Below are 23,535 nucleotides of genomic sequence, written 5' to 3' on the forward strand. Positions count from 1 at the left end.
AGCTGGTTGCTGCATGAAGCCATAATCGGATTCACGAACTGTGCAGAAGCACTTAGGGTTGACTCAGACACCCACAGGTATACACCTGAATTTGAGAGCTCACCCTGTACAGAACCATTCTTACCGAACCAAATCCATCAGTCAGTCTTGAAAATTTCAATTCATCCCAGCATTTGCAGCCTTTTGAGGAAGAGGGTTCCTAATTTCTATTACCCTTGAAGAAACGCTGCTCATCTTCACTCCCAAATGACCCAGCTCTAATTTCAAAAGATGCCTCATTGCTCTCGATTCCTCCATCAAAGGGAATAGCTTCTCTGTGTCTATTCTATCAAATCTTTTTATCATTTTAAACAACTCGATCAGGTCACCCTTCAATCTTCTAAACACAAACCAAGTTTATGCAGTGAAAACAAAAATTCTGGAAATACTCAATAGGTCAAGCAGCATCTGTGGAGAGAAACAGAGTTAATGTTTCAAGTTGGTGATCTTTCACCTGAACGCACTTGTTTTTATTTCAGATTTCCATCATCCGCATTATATTACTTTTGCCAAGTTTAAGAAATCTGTCCTTATCAATTGTCCACTTGAAGCCCAGGTATCATTTTGCGAATCTGCATTGCAGCCTACCCCAGAGCCAATATTCCAATATATATATAGCCCACAACTGGACGCTGTTACTCTGGATGGGGTTTGACAAGATTCCTTGTAACTGAAACATCACTTCTTTACTATTCCAGATCTTAAAATAAAGGCAACATTTGCACTAGCTGTTTGGATTGCTTTCTGTACCTGGTGAATTAACTTTCAGTGATTAGTGCACATGGGCAGCTTCTCCACAGGTCTCAGTCTCTCACTATTAAGAAAATCTTCTAGTTAATCTTTCTCAGATCCCGAGTGAATGACCTCACATTGAACTCCATCTCTCCACTCGTTTAATCTGCAGCTATGCATTTTGGTTTGTCAGGGAAACACCCAAGTCATAACAAAACACATTGTTCATTCAAGCAGATATTCTTTGAACATCTGTCCAAAGTAATTTCTCATTTTTATCATCTTCAATTGCTTTCTGCTGATTGAAATTAATATTTAATTCATGAGCCATAAGAGTTGGCAGCCCAAAGCTGAATTCCTGGTAATGGTGAATCAATTGACCTCAGAGATGAGGGCAGGACAATTTAGCTCAGACAATTTAAGCCAAGAAAAACAAGAATTGTCAAAGATCCCTCTCCTGATTTCCATCCTGCCGATGTTGAATTTGCCTGGACTTCCAGGGAGAGAAACAATTAGCTGGGATTTGACTTTCCTCAGCCACTAACGAATTAACTGGCCATTCACTGTCCAAACTCACACCCCAGCACGAGTCCCACTTCAGGACACTAATTGCACTGGAACTTTTTTTGTTGTCGTGTGTGCTGATGATGTCAACGAACTAGATGCTGTCTAAGGAGCCACGGTGAGTCGCTACAGAGCATCTTGTAGATGGTACATACTGCTGCCAGTGTGCGTCGGTGCTGGAGGGAGTGAATGTTTAAAGTGGTGGATGGGGTGCGGATCAAGTGGGCCAGGGCAAAGCAGCCCACTTGATTGGCACCCCAGATTCACAATGCGCTATCTTGGGGGAAACGGTGGTGTAGTGGTAACGTCACTGGACAACTAATCCAGAGGCCCAGGCTGATGCTCTGGGGGCACAGGTTCACATCCCACTGTAGCAGTTGGTGGAATTTAAATTCAATTAATAAAATCTGGAATTGAAAGGTAGTCTCAGTCATGGTGACCATGAAACTATTATCGCATGCCATGAAGTAAAAACCCATCTGGTGCACTAATGTTCTTCAGGGAAGGAAATCTGCCATCCTTACCCAGTCTGGCCTACATGTGACTCTCAGTCCACAGCAATGTGGTTGACTCTTAACTGTCCTTTGAAATGGCCTAGCAAGCCACTCAGTTCAAGGGCAATTAGGGATGGGCGATAAATGCTGGCCTTGCCAGTGATGCCCACATCCCATCAAAACATTTTTAAATAGCTGATTGCTTATTGTGAGATTATGCCTCCTAGTTCGAGACTCTCCAGCCAGTGAAACCCTCTAAGCATCTACCCTGTCAAGCCTCTAAATTTTATATGTTTCAATGAGATAAAAAAGGAAAAATAATCTTTCAGTGATCAAGTGACAGTAAAGCCTGTTGCTAACTTGTAATATCCAATCTAACAGATTTCTATCCAGTCTCATTACCTTCAGGGTGTTTGCACAATCTAAGTAGATGTAAGCTTTTACTGACTCATTCCTGATATGAAGGGCTTATCTTATGAAGAACGGTTGGACAGGTTGGGCCTATATCCATTAGAGTTTAGAAGAATGAGAGGTGATCTTATTGAAACATCAAAAGGGGATTTGACAGGGTGGATGGTGGGAGGATGTTTCCACTTGTGGTGTCATCTAGAATGTGGAGGCACAAGTTTAAAAATTACGGATCTCCCATTTAAGACGGAGATAAAGAGCAATTTCTTCTCTCAGAGGGTCATTAGTTTGTGGAATTCTCTTCCCTAGAAAGCACTGGAGGCTGGGTCATTGCATATATTTAAGGCTGAGTTAGATAGTTTTTTGATCAACAAAGGAGCCAAGAACATGAACTTGAGGCCACAATCAGATCAGCCATGATTTTATAGAATAGCAGAGCAGGCTCGAGGGGTTGAATGGCCTACTCCCGCTCCTAATTCTTGTGTTTTCACAGATAATTTTCCTCAGTGCATGACGGACCAACAATTCTGTGGTCCAAATCTTCAAGCTTATGACGACTTTGAATGATGTTTCATAGCTTGGTTTTAAAATATATTCATATTTGGGTGGGGGAGATGCAGAATGAATGGGCAGGATGGGGGAGGGAACTGCAGAATGGATGGAAAGGCGATGCAGAATGGGTGGAGTGAGGGGAAGGTGACAAGGGTTTGATGATTTGTGTAATCTTATTATAACCTTTCTCTAGAAGCTCTCACTGATCACATTATGCTTGCCATATTTGTAGGTGTTTCCTTTCTCCCCATCCCCACACAGCCAAAGACAAAATATTGCCCTTTTTCAAGACATTCAAATATCCATATGCGCACGTAACTTGATGCAACCTCACTTTATAGGTTGCTTTCTTTCTTCTGTGGCTATGTGCATGTTTCTCCACAGAGGACCTAGCGTTATTGAAACATCTGATGGATTTTAGAGAATATGCTGAAGGAAATCTACACCTTGTGAGGATACTATTTTACATTGGCAGGTCACCCAACGGAGCTGACCACCTTTAACCTTGGTCTCAATTTAAAACCGGCAGTTTGAGTAACTGTATTGTAGCACATACAGAATCCAATCTCTTATCACCGCGGTAAATTCAAAGCCTGATGAAGAGTTGTGCTAACTAAAAATTGTAAGTCTCAGTATGGAACTGGAGGCTGCTGTTGAGGCAAATTCCAGCTTTGGGTGGTAGGTTTGAAGGTAAAAGTCTTTTTTTCTTTCTGCTGTAAGAACCATATTAAAGTTATTTTGATAAACACAAGTTGATCAGGGTCAGTATGGAATTGTGTTAGGTATATCACGCCTGACTAACGTACAGTATATGGATCTTCTGAGGTACTAGCATGGACTCCCAAAAGGCATTTGATAAAGTTCCACACAAAACAGGATAAACAAAAAAGAAAGTGCGTAAATTGGATTCTGATGACACTGGTTGGGAGGTAGGAGACAGGGTAGGAATAAAGAGGCTGTTCAGATTGGTGGGACATGGTAAGTGGTGTTCCCAGAGATCTATATCAAGGCTTCAGCTCTTCATCAAATATAGTGAGCTGGATGAAGGAAGACACAGTTGTACATCTAAGTTTGCAGATAAAAGAAACTTAGGAGGTTCAGGAAATTGGGTAGATAGGAGCATAAAGTTACAAAGGGAAACAGAAAGACTGAATGAATGGGCAAAACTAGCAGATATAGTTGAATATACGGAATTGTGAGGTCCACCCACTTTGGATCCAAAATAAACAAATTGGTGAAAGATTAGGAGCTGAAGGGAAATAAGAGGATGAGAGTGTTCAGATACAAAAATAACAATTATAAGAGCTAATGGAATGTTGCCCTTTATCTTAAGGAGTTTGGAATACAAATGAGGAAGCTATGTTTCATTTGTACAGTGTCTTGCTCAGGCCCCATTTATAGTATTGTGTTCAGTTTTGGGCACCACACCTCAGGAATCATATTTGCCTTGGAGGGAGTGCAGTGCTGATCGACTAGAATGGTTTTGGAGTTAAAAACATGAAATTTGAGGAAAAATTGCATAAATTTGATTTGCATTCCCTTGAGTTTAGAAGCTTGAAGGTGGGGGGGCGGGGGGGGGGGGGGGAGGGGGGGGGGTGTGTGTGTGTGATCGAATCAACGTAATTAAAATGATACAAAAAACATTTATCCTGGTGGGAAAATCTAGAACACAGGAACACAATCTTAAAATAACCAGACCATTTAGGAATGAAACCAGGACGCACTTTTTCCACACAAAGGTTAGTGGAAATCTAGAACTTTTTTCCCACCGGCCAAACAACTGAAACCTGCAAGGCTTGAGATCAATAGATTTTGAATAGGTATGGGTACCAATGAATATGCCACAAAGGTAGGTAAATGGAGTCAAGATACAGTTAAGCTATGATCTAACAGAATGCCAGATCAGGGGCAAGGGGCTGAATTGCCTACACTGCTGTCCTATATCCAAGCAGTCTGCCCAGTTTCTAGTTTGGATGGTCCCACTGTCTAAACTCCTGGCAATTGTATGGTTAGTGTTTGAACTTAAAATATTTACACTGAGTGACAATCAGGAGATGTTCTCATGGGTTAGAGTTATACCTAAAGAGAGACTGCTTGACCCCTGGACAGAAGCGGAGGTGCATCACACAGCCTGATCAAAATAATTTACATAGTAAAATATTCTGCAAATAAATCTCACCACAGTGTACATGAGTAGTTCTCAAGTTACAAAGAATATTTGGTTGTATGCTAGAGGGGGTCAATCCTAACTTTGAAGAGGCATCACTATTAACTTCCAGGCTCACCGCAAAAGGACACAGAGCCAGCAGAAGTTTTTAAAGATGGTTTTGGATTATTGATCATTAAGATACAAAACAGAGATTAAAGGAAAGTAATTTTCATAAGAGGGTAAAGTTACTTGTTGGTGGGGTGGAAACATAATTCAAGCTTTTATCATGGAGGATGAATAAACACTTCTGTTGGTGAGGGTGCAAGTCAGGAAACGATTTAAAAATCACTGATTTCTCCTGCTTGAGAGCCATTAAACCGTTGAACTAACTTTGTAATCTGCACATGAACAAGTTGATGAAGCATTTAAAAAAGGGGAATGGAGATTTCTGATTCAAGGGACATGAATGTAGAGAGAGACAAAAGTTTGTGGGACTCCTGAACACAGGCATAAAACAGGGTGGAGAGGAGGTGCATGATGCCGCATTTGCAGAAAAATCTGAAAATGTCTTCTCTTTAACCAATTTGAAATGTTGCTACAAATAACAAAAAGGTCAAATCTCATTCTCATTTGACTAAGTGGCTTTCTCTCATTCCTATGTTAAATTGAGAATTCCAAAATATTTTTCTAACCACACCTATTTTAGTCATTCCTGATAAACCAAACGCAGTACCTATAGCAGCAGCATTATTACTTTTCTCTTGAATCTTGTTTTCTCAAATTGTACAGTTTCATGTTTATGGCCAAGTCATGCAGACGGCTTCAGTGCAACAGGTTACATAACTGCTTCAACAAGCTACCAAAAATGCAGTGTGAAAGTCAGAATGGGGTGAAATTGTACTTTTAGTTCAGGCTATTTTCCAATTGCTCTCCTGGTGTCCTGGAAGAATCAACACACAATGAGCTGTAGAGCCAATTATAGAAGATGCCAGGTTCAATTCCTGGACAATTTGCTGATTCTCATGGCCTGGCAGTTCAGATTAATGTGGATGGCAAAGGTTAATCAGCCATCTAACAAGTCTATCTAGAAAGAATTAATTCTCCCTCATGATCTCCAGCTGTTTCAACTGTATTAGGGTCTTTAACCTCCAATATTCTACTTAAAAGCACATTCCATGTGTTGAATACGCTTCTTCAAATCAATCCCAAATTTGTCTTTTCCTGCATATTAGAGTTTAGCCAGAAGTAATGTTACAACTCTACAGTTTCTACTTTATAGATCTCCATAAGATCAACTTTGTCATCTTTATGTAAAAAAAAAGCTGTTAAACCCAAGTTTCTCCCATCTTTTCTCATAAAAAGTCTTTTGACTCAAGCAATTAACCCTGTTCTTCATCTCCAGGCTTGTATGTCTTCCTTGTGTCTTAATGATTAGCACTGGACACAGACCTCAAGGTGAGACACAGCCAGAGCTCTGTATCATGATAGAATGGCTTCCTCCCACATGTCCTCTACTGTGCTGCCAGTATAGCTCACCATTCAATAAGGATGCTAGAAATGGCCGAAGGGCTTTGGACTATAAAAAGGAATAAGGCTAATGTTTCCTGTTCTGGCAGGTCTGCATGTTAGGATAGGGTGAATGGCTGAATAGGCTGGCAACACTGACTGTTCAGCTTCACAGAGGACGAATGGCCAATTAGGTGAAGTGTTGGAAGGCTGTTGGCACCCATTAAACTATACCAAAACACCAAAGCAAGGACCAATGAGTTCAGGAGGGAAAGGGTGAAAAATTAACAAAACCGAAAACCCCAGTTAAAAGGACAGGAAATGAACGGCACAATACAAAAATAACAATCCGAATATACCTGATCAATAGAATATTCCAGTGAATTAAATTTGACATGATGATATATTGACTGCAATAGGCCTAGGTCACTAGAATCTAATTTGGTGAAAAAGTCTGCAATTAAGTATTATTTCCTGAACTGACAAATAATCACACATTACTGGCAGCTCTTCCTGCTGACTTGTTTGTGTCACTTTCAAAATTATTGGCAAGAGGTTCATTCATCCAGTATGTTTGACAGCAATCACATTGTCTGAAAGTCTCTTTGCCAAGACAACGCAAAGTTCCTCCCCCTGCTTGGCGATAGGGACATAGTGCTAAAGAGAAACTTCAAATGACAGAAAACCAGGTTCTTTACAAACAGCAATTTGAAATCAAAAACAATGAGAAATAAAGGGAGGACTGAGACAACGCAATAGAACAATTTCCCTTCGAGGTAGAGGTATTTGCAGTTCTATACAATCCTAATTCCTCCCATTTAAAAAAAAATAGGAATTTCAGGCACATCAGACACTAACTCAACAGCAGGACAGTCTTAACTAAAACCGCCCCCAAAGGCACTGAGATCCTGGGAGACAAAATCACCACCAATTAGTAATAATGAAAATCTAATAAAATTGTGGTCAATTTGGATGATCAAAACTGCATTTAGAATCTGTTGCAAATCTTTTTTTAGCCATTCAATCCTAAACTATGACCACAATCCATAATTTTTTTTCATTCAATCATGGGATGTGGACGTCGCTGGCTAGGCCAGCATTTATTGCCCATCCCTAATTGCCCTCGAGAAGGTGGTGGTGAGCAACCTTCTTGAACTGGTGCAGTCTACATGGTGTAGGGACACCCACAGTGCTGTTAGGGAGGGGGTTCCAAGATCTTGGCCCAAATTTTTAATCAGTAAGTGTATCAAGGGAAAAGGCAGGGAAGTGGAGTTGAGGATTATCAGTTCAGCCATGATCTCATTGAATGGCGGAGCAGACTCAATGGGCCAAATGGACTACTTCTGTTTCTACATCTTACGGACAATGAAGGAACAGTAATATATTTCCATGTCAGGATGGTGAGTGGGTTGGAGGGGAAATTCCAGGTGGTGTTGTTCCCACGTATCTGTCCTTGTCCTTCTAGATGGTAGTGGTCGTGGGTTTGGAAGGTGCTATCTAAGGAGCCTTGGTGAGTTCCTGCAGTACATCTTGTAGATGGTACGCACTGCTGCTACTGGTGGAGGGAGTGAACGTTTGTGGATGGGGTGTCAATCAAGCTTTGTCCTGCATGGTGTCAAGCTTCTTGAGTGTTGTTGAAGCTGCACTCATCCAGGCAAGTGGAGAGTATTCCATCACACTCGTGATTCGTGCCTTGTAGACAGTGGACAGGCTCTGTGGAGTCAGGACATTAGTTACTCCCTGCAGGATTCTCAGCCTCTGACCTACTCTTGTAGCCACAGTATATCCATGGCTAGTTCAGTTCAGTTTCTGGTCAATGGTAGCCTCCAGGATGTTGCTAGTGAGGGATTCAGCGATGGCAATGTCACTGAACATCAATGGGCGATAGTTAGATTCTCTCTTGTTGGAGATGGTCATTGACTGGCACTTGTGTGGCATGAATGTTACTTGCTACTTGTCAGCCTAAGCCTGGATTCTGTCCAGGTCTTGCTGCATTTAGACATGGACTGCTTCAGCATCTGAGGAGTTGCAAATGGTGCAATCATCAGCGAACATCCCCACTTCTGACCTTCTAATGGATGGAAGGTCATATAAAACGTGAAAATGGAACAGACCCCTTGGCATGAGAATATGTGGAATTTAATGTTGGAAATGCATAAGATTATAATACACATTGATGGAGTACATATTTTAAAAGCATGAGAAATCTGAAAACAATTAAGGGGTTTATTTACAGGGGTCAGCTTATGAAGGCTTCATAAAGAGAAAGAAGTTCTGGTGGTGAATATCTGCCTACTATAGATAAGCAAAGATCTTATTCTTCATATTTAAAGATGTCAAAAATAGAAAAAAAAGCAAGAGATTCCAAGGATGAAGAACTGTGGCTATGAGGGTAGGTTGGAGAGGTTGGGACTATTTTCCTTGGAGAAAAGAAGGCTGAGAGGAGACTTGATAGAGGTATTCAAGATCCTGAGCAGCATGGACAGAGTAAATAGTGAGAAACTGTTCCCACTCAAGGAAGCATCAAGAACTAGAGGGCACAGATTCAAAATAATTGGCAGGAGTAAAAGTGATGTGAAGAATACATTTTTCACCCAGAGGGTGGTTGGAGTCTGGAATGAACTTCCTGAAGGGCAGTGGAGGCAGATTCAATCGAGGTATTCCAAAGGGAATTGGATTGCTATCTGAAAAGAAAGGACGTGCAAGTTATGGGGATAAAGCAGGGGAGTAGGAGTAGGTAAAATACTCTTTCAGTGAGCCGGTGCAGACTTAATGGGCTGAATGGCCTCCCTCTGCAATGTGAAGATTCTGTGATATATTTATTGCATAAATGCTCCTAACAGAAACATATCAAGATCCTCCTCTTTGTAAACAATAGTAACATGGAAACCAGCTCCTTCCTGACGCAGAGACCACCTCAACATATCCTGGGTACATTATTTCAAACTCCTGAAGTGTCCTCTCAGCAGAGTGTAGTAAGATGCCATTTGTCACACTTCTTCTGCAGCCACCCCCTCCCCTCATTTATGTATTCAATATATTTAAAAAAACAATTGTTACTGATCATTAAATCTCTTGTCAGCTATTGAGAATTCAGGAGATAGCATCTTACTAAAATAACTCAAGGCCTTGCTTTGAAATGGAAAATAATTAGGTCACATGATTTCAGAGCAAATCTTGCGAAAAACAAATAGAAATTTTTTAAAGTTGCATTTTCATTTGTTTCACTTTGAAACAGAAGAGGGATCAGTGTTGAGGACATTTCCTGCTTCATCTCCCACAACTACAGGTGCAGAGCTCAGCCGATTTTGGAACCATTAATATTTGAAACGATCAAGTACAAGAAGTGAGTTTGATTTCAACAAAAGTATTATAAAATTTCTTTTTCCTTCATATTCAGTTACTAGGATAGTCTTTATGAGTATACACCCAAATAAAGTGGGAATTCTGGGCTAATATTGTGTTTATTAAAATAAAATTCAAGTTATTGTATTTTTATCCAGAGAAATAAAAATATAGATTTTTTTTTCCATTTTCAAATGGCATTATAGAGCAGCCTAGCAACTAGGACACTTCATATTTGAACATAATTTATCTTCGTGTTACACAAGCGCATAAATTGACGGGGCAGTTGAGAAACCAGTGTTACATATTTCAACTTTCCCAAATAAATTAGACTTCCTTTCATTGCACAACTTACTCCAAAATACATCAGAGATTTGAAATACTAATGCAAAAGGTCTAGTTTTTAATTCTAAAAAATATTTTATTAGCCTTCCTTTGCTCTGCTTCTTTTGGTAAATCTTGGCATTTAATTTCCTCCATTCTTCTAAGTACATCACTGTGTTTGCTCTAATTCATGCTCCTTTTCCATTAGATTAACCAGGAGTGTTTGTGTATTTAACATCTCACTGTGAACCTAAAACAACAACAAAATCACAAATTAACGTCACATATTTAGTTAGCTTTTACAAAAGCGTCACTGGGGCAAGATTGTGGTCACAGTGAATGCACCCATTTCTTGGTCCTTTCATTCAGAGCTTATTATATTGTGTCTCTAATATAATTTTAGATGGAAAGTTAATTCACTTTAACTGCTTGACAATGTAATGAGTTTAAAAATAAATAAATGTGTTCTAAATTATTTATGACCAGCAGAAAATGCACTAAACTCATCCAAACTGTAAATTTAAATAACACATTTCTGTTTAAAATTCAAGAGGTGCCATCGGAATTTAGTTCTGATAAAAACTATTTTTCATTGCTTTCCATACAGTGTAAACTAGATAAACGTCAACTTATTCAGCTTACCCGATAACTGCTTTGGGAAGATGGTTAAATAGCTTTTGTCCCAAGATGATTGGCTTGGAGGATATTTGCAGTCGGTTAGACTATAAACCGGTGACAATTGGAACAGCAAAGGAAGAGGTCACAACTGGCATGTGTGCTTGGGAAGGAAAGAACAGCCAAGATTCCTGTTCTGTGCCTCCTCTTGGGATATTTGCATGGGTGGGGAGAGGATTACGAAACCATGCTCTCCTCCCCAGTCCTCGCAGCCCAAACTCTCAGCTTGTGGGTGCTTCCAAAGTGCAATTGCCAGTTGTGGAAGCATATACAATGATACTCAGCATACTCAGGAAAAGCTGGTAGGAAAGGGAGGAAAACTGGAAGTAACTCAGAGACCAGGAATTGTGTGCATTTTCACCCTTCCCACCAGAAGGACAGTGATTAAACCCAAAAATCTACGTCTCCCACCTACCTTGCCCCACACCTTATAGCATTGGCTGGTAAGTATGAATGCCCAGTGTACTGGTAACTACAGTTCACTGCAGAAACCACACCAGAGAAAACCAGGCTGTGCATTATAAAGGGCCCTAGTTTGCAAAGAACAGGAGTTTGTTTTGACCTAATGCCTAAATCAAACTAAATAAGCCAATAAAAATTGTTGCCACTGCACGAGTCCAGTGGATAGCTGGCAGTGTGGGGAGCATATTTTCTGGAGGAAAAAGGATGAATATTGCCATCAATCTTTCTTTTACAGATTCCATCCCCTGCACACTGCTGCAGGTGAACCAAGTAGCACCTAAAACAAGGAGAGGTGTTCTTGAAGTTGGGAAGATACTAGCAGCCAGGATTGATTTACTAAAAGTATGGCTACCATATCTAAGTATTGCTTCATTACTCCCTGTGGTGAAAGTGCTGGTGGATGGAATCTACTTCAGAGGTTCTAAAGGGAGTCACTTTAAACACTAGATTTGATTACAATGTATGGTATATTCTATCTATTTGTCAGTTCATAGATCTAGGACGGTCTTGGACTCCAAGACCACATGAGATAAATATGTCACGTATACCAGAGAGATGTGGTCGGTATATTCAGTATATCCTGAACTTTACAAGCACCAATAGGAATAATATTCTATTTCCAATTTGTAAAACTCATAACTTAAATGAAAAAGACTCTCAGCATTCAGCAAAAATCATGCTGAGTATGGAGAACAGCTCAATCAAAACTTTAAACTAAACAAGGCTGAACGACAACCAGTCTGTGTTTCACCAAGTTGGCAATGTGAAGAAGGGCCAGCAGTACACTGGCTGTTCTCTTATGGCAATGCTCAAAGCTGCTGTGGAACATTGAGGGGAAATGGAATAAAAGGGACAATAGCAACGTGGATACAAAATTGGTTGAGGGATAGGAAACAGAGAATAATGGTTAATGGGTATTTTTCGGGCTGGAAGAAGGTTTGTCGTGGAGTCCCCAGGGGTCAGTATTGAGACCCTTGCTTTTCCTGATATATATATATGAATGTTCTAGATCTTGGTGTGCAGGGGACAATTTCAAAGTTTGCAGCCTACACAAAACTTGGGAGAATTGTAAACTGTGAGGAGGACAGTGTAGAACTTCAAAAGGGCATTGACACATTGGTGGAGTGGGTAGATAAGTGGCAGGTAAAGTTCAATGTAGAGAAGTGTGAGGTGATACACTTTGGTACAAAGAACACGGAGAGACAGTATAAAATAAAGGATACTATTCTAAAGGGTGTACAGGAGCAGAGAGACCTGGGTACATAAGTCATTAAAGGAGGCAGGACAGGTACAGAGAGCTGTTTCTAAAGCATACAGTATTCTAGGCTTCATTAATAGGGGCATGGAGTAGAAGAGCAGGAGTTTATGATGAACTTATACAAGACACTGGTTAGACCTCAGCTGGAATATTGTGTACAATACTGCCACACTATAGGAAGGATGTGATCGCACTGGGGAGAGTAGAAGAGGTTTACAAGAATGTTTCCAGGGGTGAGAAACTTCAGTTATGAGGAAAGATTGGAGAAGTTGGGACTGTTTTTCTTGGAGAGGAGAAGGCTGAGAGGAGACTTGATAGAAGTTTTCAAAATAATGAGGGGTCTGAACAGGGTAGATAATAAATGGATCGAGAACCAGAGGGCACAGTTTTAAAGTGTTTTGAAAAAGAAGCAATTGCGAGGTGAGAAAAAACTTTTTCACTCAGTGAGTAGTTAGGGTTTGGAATGCACTGCCTGAAAGTGTGGTGGAAGCAGGTTCAATTGAGGCACTCAAGAGGGCATTGGATGATTATCTAAATAGAAACAATGTGCAGGGTTACGATTACAGAGATGTAGTTGCAAGGAGGTCAAAGCTGGGAACTAAATATTCAGAGGTATGTAACTTTTCAAAAGGACAGGCAGGAAGTAAAGGGTGGTGGAGTAGCTTTGTTACTATGAGATGGAATAAGTACGGTAACAAGAAAGGATCTTGGATCGGAAGATGTAGAATCCATATGGGTGGAGGTAAGAAATAACAAGGGGAAGAAGGCAGCGGTGTGAAAAGTCTATAGGCCCCTGAACAGTAGCTACACTGTAGGACAGGGAATAAATCAGGGGACAATGAGGGCATGTAAGAAAGGCAGTACATTAATCATGGGTGACTTTAATCTTCATGTAGATTGGGAAAATCAAATTGGCAGAGGTAGCCACGAGCAAGAATTCATAGAGTATATTCGGGACAGTTTCCTAGAACAATATGTTGTGGATCCAACCGGGGATCAGTCTATTTTGGACCTGGTAATGTGTAATGAGGCAGGATTAATAAATGATCTCAGAGTAAAAGATACCCTAGGAAACAGTGACCATAATATGGTAGAATTTAGCATTCAGTTTGAGAGTGAGAAACTTGGGTCGGAAACAACTGTGCTAAACTTAAATAAGGGTAATTACAAAGGAATGATGGCACAGTTGGCAGGAGTGAACTGGGATGGGATCTTAGCAAAAAGAAAATGGTTGATGAACAATGGCAGACACTTAAGAAAATGGTTCATGATTCACAACAAAGATATATCCCAGTGATGAAGAAGGATTGTAGGAATAGGATGAACCAACCATGGTTAACCAAGGAAGTTAAAGATAGTATCAAATTGAAAGAAAAGACATCCAAATGTGGCAAAGATTAGTGGTAAGCCAGAGGATTGGGAAAGTTTTAAAAACCAACAAAAGATGACCAAAAAAAAATAAAGAGGGAGAAGATAAACTTTGAGGGTAAACTAGCAAGTAATATAAAAATGGACAGTAAGAGCTTCTTTAAATATATAAAAAGGAAGCGAGAGACCAAAGTGAACATAGGCCCCTTACAGAATGAGGTTGGGGAAATAATAATGGGGAACCAGAAAATGGCAGAGGAGTTGAATAAATACTTTGCTTCAGTCTTCAAGGTAGAAGACACTAATAGCATTCCAATAATAAATAATCAAGGGGCAAAAGAGGGGGAGGAAATAAATACAATAACTATCCCCAGAGAAAAAGTACTAGGGAAACTAATGGGGATAAAGGTCGATAAGGGTTGCATCCTGGGATATTAAAGGAAGTAGCTACAGAGATAGTGGATGCGCTGGTAGTAATATTCCAAGAATCCTTAGATTCTGGAGAAGTCCCAGAGGATTGGAAAACTGACAATGTAACACCCTTATTCAAAAAGGGAGGGAGACTAAAAACAGATAACTATAGGCCAGTTAGCTTAACGTCTGTCATTGGGAAAATGTTAGAGTTTATTATAAAGGATGTAATAGCAGAGCATTTAGAATTGCATAATCTAATCAAGCAGAGTCAGCATGGCTTCATGAAGGGGAAATCATGCCTAACAAATTTATTAGAATTCTTTGAGGAGGTAGCTAGCAGGATAGATAAAGGAGAACCAGTAGATGTAATATATTTGGATTTCCAAAAGGCGTTCGATAAGGTATTGCACGTAAGGCTACTTAATAAGATAAGAGCCCAAGGTGTTGCGGGTAGTATATTAGCATGGATGGAGGATTGGCTAACTAATAGAAGACAGAGTTGGCATAAGGGGGGCATTTTCAGGATGGCAACCTGTATCTAGTGGTTTGCCACAGGGATTGGTGCTGGGGTCTCAAATATTTACCATATATATTAATGACTTAGATGAGGGAAATGAATGCACCATCACTAAATTTGCAGATGATACAAAAATAGGTGGGAAGGCAAGTAATGAGGATGACACAAGGAGTCTACAGAGGGATACAGACAGGTTAAGTAAGCGGGCAAAAAAGTGGCAGATGGAATATAATGTGGGAAAATGAGAGGTTATGCACTTTGGCAGGAAGAATAGAGGAGCTGAATATTATTTAAATGGAGAAAGACTGCAGAAGGCTGCAGCACAGAGGGATTTGGGAGTCACAAACAAAAACAAAAATAGCTGGAAAAACCCAGCAGGTCTGACAGCATCTGCGGAGAGGAACACAGTCAACGTTTCGAGACCGTATGACTCTTCATCAGAAATTTGGGAGTCCTTGTGCACAAATCACAAAAAGCTAACCTATAAGTTCGACAGGTAATAGGGAAGGGATGTTGGCCTTTATTTCAAAGGGACTGGAGTATAAAAATAGGGAAGTCTTGCTAAAACTATACAAGGCACTACTTAGACCACACCTAGAGTACTGTGAACTGTTTGGGTCCCCTATCTGAGGAAAGGTATACTGGCAGTAGAGGCAGTCCAGAGAAGGTTCACTAGGTTGATCCCGGGCATGGAGGAATTTTCTTATGAGGAGGTTCTACCTGTACTCATTGGAGTTCAGAAGAATGAGAGGCGACCTTATTGAAACATATAAGGTTCTTAGGGGGCTCGACAGGGTAGATGCTGAGAGGTTGTTTCCCATTGTGGATGAATCTAGGACCAAAGGGCATAATCTCAGAGTGAGGGGGTGCCCATTTAAAACAGAGGTAAGGAGGAGTTTCTTCTCTTAGAGGGTAGTGAATCTGTGGAATTTGTTATCGCAGAGGGCTAAAGAGGCTGGGTCGTTAAGTATATTCAAGGCTCAGACAGACAGGTTTTTAATCAGTAAGAGAATCAAGGGTTATGGGGAAAAGGCAGGAAAGTGGCAGTGAGGATTACCAGATCAGCCATGATCTCATTGAATGGCAGAGCAGACACAATGGGCCAAATGGCCTACTTCTGCTCCCACATCTTATGGAGATTGGCATTAAGTTAAAATGCTCAGAGAGCTGGTGCAGACACGATGGGCTGAATGGCCTCCTACACCGTAACAACTGAGATTCATTGCATCAATGTTTAGTTTCTAACTTGGTTGGCACTGCTCTTACTGGTCAAAAAATGCACAAATTGGTAGCTACATACATTTCTGAGGGAAATCAATACAATTATTTGTAAATTTCAGGCTCCACATCAATTAATATCTTATACTTGTAAATTTTTTTTATTCTTTCAATGGCTTGCTAGGCCATTTGAGAGGGCAGTTAAGAGTCAACCACATTGCTGTGGCTCTGGAGTCACGTGTAGGCCAGACCAAGTAAGGACAACAGATTTCTTTCCCTAAAGGACATTAGTGAACCAGACGGGTTTTTACAACAATCAACAATGGTTTCTGAGTTACCATTACTGAGGCCAGCTTTCAATTCCAGATTATTAATTGAATTTAAATCCTATCATGGTGGAATCTGAACCCTTGTCTCCAGAACATGAGCCTGGGCCTCTGGATTACTAGTCCAGTGGCATTATCAATACATGTGATACTTTGAAATATGACATGGAATAGATGGATGGATCATGTGCAAGAATGGCTAAGATCTCTTTAATCATATACAGAACCACAGTTTATATTGTTTAATTTCAAGATTGTCGCCCCAAGAAGTTGGATCAAAGAAGTTGGATGAAGCCATGAATATTGGATTGGATATCTCTCAGTTCTTCAAAGATAGAATATAAAGCTCTACCTTTTTGTTTTAAGAAAAACACAATCTGTTAGCATCAGAATCCTGCAGCACAGGAGGAAGTCATTCTGTCTGTTGTGCCAATGCTAGCCTTGAAAGAGCTGTGCAAATTTAGTCCCACACCCAGTTCTCATAACCTGTATACCAGTCTTCAGGTACCATCAATCATCTTTTGAAACTTCCACCAACATATCAGGTTGAATCCACCAACATATCAAGTAGTGTGTTCCAGATCTCAAATGCCATGTGAATACATTTCTTCTCCTTTGCCCTCTTTCTTTTGCCAATTATTTGATGTTTATGATCTCTGGTCATTGACCCACCTGCCAGAGGAAATAGAACAAGTTGGGAGAAACTATCAAAACCTCTCAATTTTGAATACCCTATTCCCCTTAACTTTTTCTGCTATAGAGTGAATAATCCCAGTTTCTCCAATCACTCCGTGACTGAACTCCCTTATCTCTGATATCATCCTGTAAACCTCATCTGTAACCTTTCCAAGGCCTTGACATCCATCCTAACATGTGAAGCCTGGAATTGTACACAATGCACCAGTTGAGGCCTATCCATTCATTCGTAAAGGCTTAAAACAACTTCCTTGTTTTTGCATTCAATACCCCTATTTAGAAAGTTAAGTATCTTATACACTTTCTTAATCATCGCATTAACTTGCCCTGCCATCTTAAAACATTTGACAATATGCATCCCTGGATCACTCTACTCTCTTAACCACCCCCTTCAAAATCATACATTTAGATTATGCTGCCTCCCCATGGTATTCCTCCCAAAGTGCATCATTTCACAATATCTGCATTAAATTGCAACTGCCATATGTCTGCCCATTTTACCAGTCTAGGTCCACCTGATGTCTGTTGCTGTCACTACAATATTAACTACTTAACCAAGTTTTGTATCATCTGCAAACTTGGAAATTGGATTCTTTATATCCAAGTCCAGGTTTTATTTTTATTCACTTGTGGGATGTGGGAGTCACTAGCAAAGCTAGCATTTGTTACCCAATTGCTCTTGAGAAGGTGGTGGTGAGCCATCTTTTTGAAATACTGCAGTTCATGTGGTGTAGATACTGTAGCAGTTTGATATAACTGAGTGGCTTGCTTTACCATTTCAGAGGGTAGTTCAGAGTCGAAAACATTACTGTGAATCTGGAGTCACGTAAAGACCAGAATGGATAATGACTCCTGGACTGAAGGATGTTAGAGATGTTTTTACAACAATCCGCTAGTTTCACAGTCACCATTACTGAGATTAGTTTTTCATTCCACAAATATAAATTGAATTTAAAATTCTCCCAGCTGCCATGGTAGCATTTGAACTCGTGTTTCCAGAGCATTCATTCAGGCCTCTGGATTACTAGTCCACTAAGATTACCACTATGCTACTGTCCCCCTGTGCAGAATGGTGAGAGTTGAAGGGTAGCTTGGAAGTGGGGATGTTCTCATGTGTCTGCTGCATTTGTCCTTCTAGGTGGCAGTGATCACGGGTTTGGAAGGTGCTGTCCAAGGAATGTTGGCATGTTGCTGTAACGCATCTTGTAGGAGGTACTTGCTGCTACCACTGTGCACTGGTGGTGAAGGGAGTGAATGTTTAGGGTGGTGGATGCGGTGCCAATCAAGCAGGCTGCTTTCTCCTGGATGGGGATGAGCTTCTTGAGTGTTGTTGGAGCTGTAATCATTCAGGCAAGTGGGAAGTATTCTATTACACTCCTGATTTGTGCCTTGTGGCTTGTGAACAGGTTTTGGGGAGTCAGAGCTGAGTTACTCGCTCTAGAATTCCCAGCCTGTTACCTGTTCTTGTAGCCACAGCATTTATATGGTTGCTCCAATTAAGTTGCTGGTCAATGGTGATTCCCAGGAAGTGGATAGTGGGGGATTCAGCAATGGTAATGCCATTGAATGTAAAGAAAAGGTGATTAGATTCTCTCTTGTTGGAGATGATGATTGTCTGGCGTGAACATTACTTCCCACTTAGTAGCCCAAGCCTGAATGCTATCCAAGTCTGAATGCTGTCCAAGTCTTGCTGCATGCGGGCATGAACTGCTTCAGTATCCGAGGAGTGGTGGATGGTACTGAACTTAGCAATAATCAGGAAACATTCCCACTTCTGACTTTAGGGAAGATCATTGATGAAGCAGCTAAAAATGGTTGAGCCTGGGGCACTTCCTGAAGAATTCCTGCATTGATGTCCTGGGGCTGAGATGATTGGCTTCCAACAACCAAAATCATGTTCCTTTGTGCTAGGTATGACTCCAACCAATGGAGAGTTTTCCCTGATTCCCACTGACTTAAGTTTTGTTAAGGCTCCTTGATGCCAAACTCGGTCAAATGCTGCCTTGATGTCAAGGGCAGTCACACTCACTTCATCTCTGGAATTCAGCTCTTTTGTCCATGGTTGGACCAAGGCTGTAATGAGGATTGGAGCCAAGCAGCCCTGGCAGAACCCAAATTGAGCAGTGAGCAAGTTATTGGCGAATAGGTCATTTATATAAAATGATGATCCCAATACCTTGCAACTCCACTGCATCTAATTAGAAAAACATCCATTCACCACCACTCTACACCACCTATCCCTGAGCTAACTACGCACCCATGTTACTAATGTCCCTATAATCCCATATGCTTCCCACCACTGACAGATTCACAGAATTTTAACGGCACAGAAAGAGGCCATTCGGCCCATCGTGTCTGCACCATCTCTCCAAATGAGCATTATGACCTAGTGCCATTGCCATGCATTTTCCCCGTACTTCTGTACATTGTTTCGATTCAAATAATCACTTAACGCCCTCTTGAATGCTCGATTGAACCTGCCTCCACCACGCTTCCAGGCAGTGCATTCCTGACCCAAACCACTCGTTGTGTGAAAAGGTTTTTTCTCATGGCACATCTGACGTTACAGGGGTGCAACTTTTGCAACGCCCCAGTCCCCTGACACCACTCCCATATCCAAGATTGTGGTCAGAGTTTTTGCTATCTCCACACTTGCTTTCCTCAGTAACTGGGGATATACCCCATCTTGATCCAGTGACTTGATCATTTTTGAGTTCCGTCTTATTTGCTGTCTAGAAATGCTGTTGCAAAATTTGTATTTTTAATTAAAATAAATCTCACATTTTAAGGAGATACACCGCTGGTCCCATTGTTTACTTTGCAATTTTTGTGCATAACGAGAAATAAAATTAGTGAGAACACAAAATAAAAAAAATTATTTTTAAAATTTGACATTTTAAAAATCACCAACAATTTGTCATCTTCAGGGACGAGACAAAGGTTTAAGTTGTTCTCTTTCTGGGCCAGAGATTGTTCGGCATTGCACCCACAGGGAATAAATTTGGGAAGATATGGTATATCAAAGAAAAGAGGCATGGCAAGAGAGAAAGCTATTAATATGAGAAGTGATAAACAGAATGTGACAGGGAGGGATAGACAATACAAATCTAAGAGTAAATCAGCAGATAAGGCTAGAAGTTATAAAAATATTAAAAGGACAAAACTAAAGGCTCTGTATCAGAATGCACATAGCATGCAAAATAGAACAGAAGAACTGACAGCACAAATAGAAATAAGTACGGACGATCTGATAGCCATTACAAAGACATGGCTACAGGATGACACAGATTGGGACCTGAATATTGAAGGGACATGACATTTAGGAAGGACAGGAAGCTAGAAAAAGGGGGAGGGAGGGGCTTTGTTAATTAATGATGGTATTAGCACAATAGAGAGGGATGACCTAAGTTCAGGAAACTAGGTTTGTGTAGAAGCGGTTTGGGTAGGGATGAGAAATGATAAAGGCAATACATCACTTGTGGGAGTGGCATACAGGCCCCCCGGTTGTAACTACATGGTAGGACAGAGTATAAACGAAGAGATAATGGGAGCTTGTCAGAAAGATACGGCGAGAATCATGGAGGATTTTTATCTACATATAGACCGCAAAAATCAGATGGGCAAAGGTGGTCTAGATGAAGAGCTCATAGAATGTTTTCAGTATAGTTTCTTAGAACAGCAGTATCCAGAGCCAACCAGAGAGTAGGTTATACCAGACCTGGTATTGTGCAATGAGAATGGATTAATGGATTAATTGATGACCTCATAGTGAAGGTGCCCCTACATAGCAACGATCATAATATGACTGAATTTTACATTCAGTTTGAGAGACAGAAGAGTGGGTCAAGGCTAGTATTAAAAAAGGGCAATTGTGAGGGCATGAAAGCAGAACTAGCTAAAGTGAACTAGCAAATTAGATTATGGGGTAGGTCAATTGAGATGCAGTGGCAGACATTTAAGGTGTTATTTCAGAATACAAAGAATAGGTACATTCCAACAAGACAGGCAAATTCCAAGGGGAGAACTCACCATCCATTTACTTAAAAAAGTCAAACATAGTATCAAACTTAATGAAAAAGCATATAGTTGTGCAAAGATGGGCAGGTCAGAAGATTGGACAGAATATACAAAAGCAAAGAATGACTAAAAGATTAATAAAGAGGGAAAAATCATAGAATGAGAGAAAGCTAGCTAGAAATATAAAAAAGGAAATAGTAAGAGTTTCTATACAAATTTTAAAAAGAAAAGAATTAACAAAGTGTGTGTTGGTCCTATAGAAATTGAGTCTGGGGAATTAATAAGGGAAAATAAAGAGATGGCAGATGAATTCAACAGGTATTTTGCATCGGTCTTCACTATAAGGGATACAAGTGACATCCCAGAAATAGCTGTAAATCAGGAAGTGGAAGAGAGATAGGAACTACACTATGACGGCACTGAGTGCTTCAGCTGGGGCAGGATTTTAGGGTTGTTGCCCAGGCACAGCGGGCAGGAGCGGGAAACAGCTGGGAAACTGCCCGCCGCCTGCACTCAGCCTCAGGCCACGATTTGAAAGACGCGCTGAAACGCTCAGGGCGAGCGCGGAAGTCAGTGCAGGCGCAGGGGAGCGCACAGTGGAAAGCTCCCTGAGCACAGAGAGTTGCCTCAGGGAGCTGAAGTATTTTAAATCAATATGAAGTTTTTAAAAATCCAGAAAAACTGTCCACACAGCAGACTCAATCATCCTGTCACGTGGATAACAAAAATGCCGCACAAACATTTTAATTTTATTTTTAGTTGACATCGGAAACCTCATCCCACCCGTGGATCAGGTTTCCTCAAAAATCCAAAGGCTGCTTGGCTGATTCGCCCACCCACCAACCGTAAGGTTGGAAGGGCAGTGAAAAATACAGTGTAATCAACTGATTAACGTCCTTAATAGGCCTCTTAATTGTTGGCGGGCGCGCTGCCGACTAGTGCGCGTGCCCGCCGACAGGAATATCGCGCAAGTGCGTGTTGATGTCGGGGCGCTCGCTCGGCGTCATCACGCACTATTTTCTGCTTGGGCATGTCGGGCACGCGCCAGCACATTGAGCTGAAAATCTTGCCCTTGGAGTTTGGTGAGTGAGGGAGTTTTAAGGGTTAATTTCTATCTACAGTCTAGTTTTTCTTTAATTAAGCAATTAAATAAAAGTTGCCTTTTGGGTTGGGAGGTGGTAAGTTTTCGTCCAGCTTTATAACAGGGCTCTTTCAGGCTCTGCTTGCAGCTAGTTAATTAGTTAACCTTAAACTGATTTTCAGAAGCCAGATTCAGACAGCATAAAAGGAAGCCATCTACAGTGCTGCTTTTGTCTGCACTGGAGTGCTGCTTTGGGCTGCATTTGAGTGCTTCAGTTGGAGCTTGCTGAGTGAGAAGGTTCAGTGAAGAAGGAAGGAGGTGATCCTTTCATTTTCTACCTTTCCTCAGAAAGAAGAGCAGTGGCCTTGGTAAGTAGGACTTGAGTATTTCTACTGTCCTTAATATTGTCTAAACTAGAGGAAGTAAAAGTAAAGGGGGGAATTTAAGGGTAAGTTATGGCAGGGCAGTTCGGCCATGTGGAATGCTCTTCCTGTGCGATGTATGAAATCAGGGACACTTCCAGTGTCCATGGTGACCACGTGTGCAGGAAGTGCCTCCAGCTGCAGCTGCTTGAAATCCACATTTTGGATCGGGATCAGCGGCTGGAGTCACTGTGGAGCATCAGCAGGACTGAAATCTTTGTGGATAGCATGCACAGTGAGGTGGTCACACCACAGTAAAGAGTGCACAGGCGGAAAGGGAATGGGTGACCACCAAACAGAGTAAAGGCACGAGACAAGTAGTGCAGGAGTCCCCTGGGTCCATCTCCCTCTCTAACCAATTTCTGATGCTGGGGGAGATGGTTTCTCAGGGGAATGCAGCAAGAGCCAAGTCCGTGGCACCACGAGTGGCTCAGCTGCATAGAGGTGGAGAAAAAAAAGTGGGATATAGCAATAGTGATAGGGGATTCTATCGTAAGGGAAACAGATACACATTTCTGCGGCCGCAGACGTGACACCAGGACGGTACGTTGTCTCCCTAGTGCCAGGGTCAAGGATGTCACTGAGCGGCTGTAGGACATTCTGAAGCGGGAGGGTGAACAGCCAGAGGTCATGGTCCATATTGGTACCAAAGACATAGGTAAAAAGAGGGATGAGGTCCTGAGAGCAGAATATAGAGAGCTAGGAAATAAATTAAAAAGGACCTCAAAGGTAGTAATCTCAGGATTACTCCCAGCGCCAAGTGCTAGTAAGATCAGGAATAGGAGACTAGATCGGATGAATGCGTGGCTGGAGAGATGGTGCAGGAGGGAGGGATTTAGATTCCTGAGGCATTGGGACCGATTCTGGGGAAGATGGGACCTGCACAAGCTGGACAGGTTGCACCCCAGCAGGACCAGGACCGTTGTCCCGCAAGGGTATTTGCTAGTACTGTGGGGGAGGGTTTAAAC

General features: G+C 41.3%; 1 protein-coding gene across 13 annotated transcripts in view; it reads right to left on the reverse strand.

The window, feature by feature from the left end:
- gabpb1 (GA binding protein transcription factor subunit beta 1) overlaps window positions 1-23,535 on the reverse strand; it is a 91,487-nt gene that overhangs the window by 13,095 nt on the left and 54,857 nt on the right. For 3 of the 13 annotated variants that reach the window (XM_078530174.1, XM_078530172.1, XM_078530171.1), the window contains one exon: window positions 16,540-17,023. The exons of 8 other annotated variants lie outside the window; for them this stretch is intronic. In XM_078530174.1, coding sequence (XP_078386300.1) covers window positions 17,012-17,023 — 12 coding nt within the window. In that variant the 3' untranslated portion in view covers window positions 16,540-17,011. Of the gene's footprint in view, window positions 1-8,245; window positions 10,364-16,539; window positions 17,024-23,535 lie in introns of those variants that run through there. 2 more of the 13 variants (XM_078530173.1, XM_078530170.1) reach the window with 1 other exon arrangement.

Source organism: Cetorhinus maximus, chromosome 26, assembly GCF_964194155.1.
Source record: "Cetorhinus maximus chromosome 26, sCetMax3.hap1.1, whole genome shotgun sequence".
Classification (NCBI taxonomy): Eukaryota; Metazoa; Chordata; class Chondrichthyes; order Lamniformes; family Cetorhinidae; genus Cetorhinus; species Cetorhinus maximus.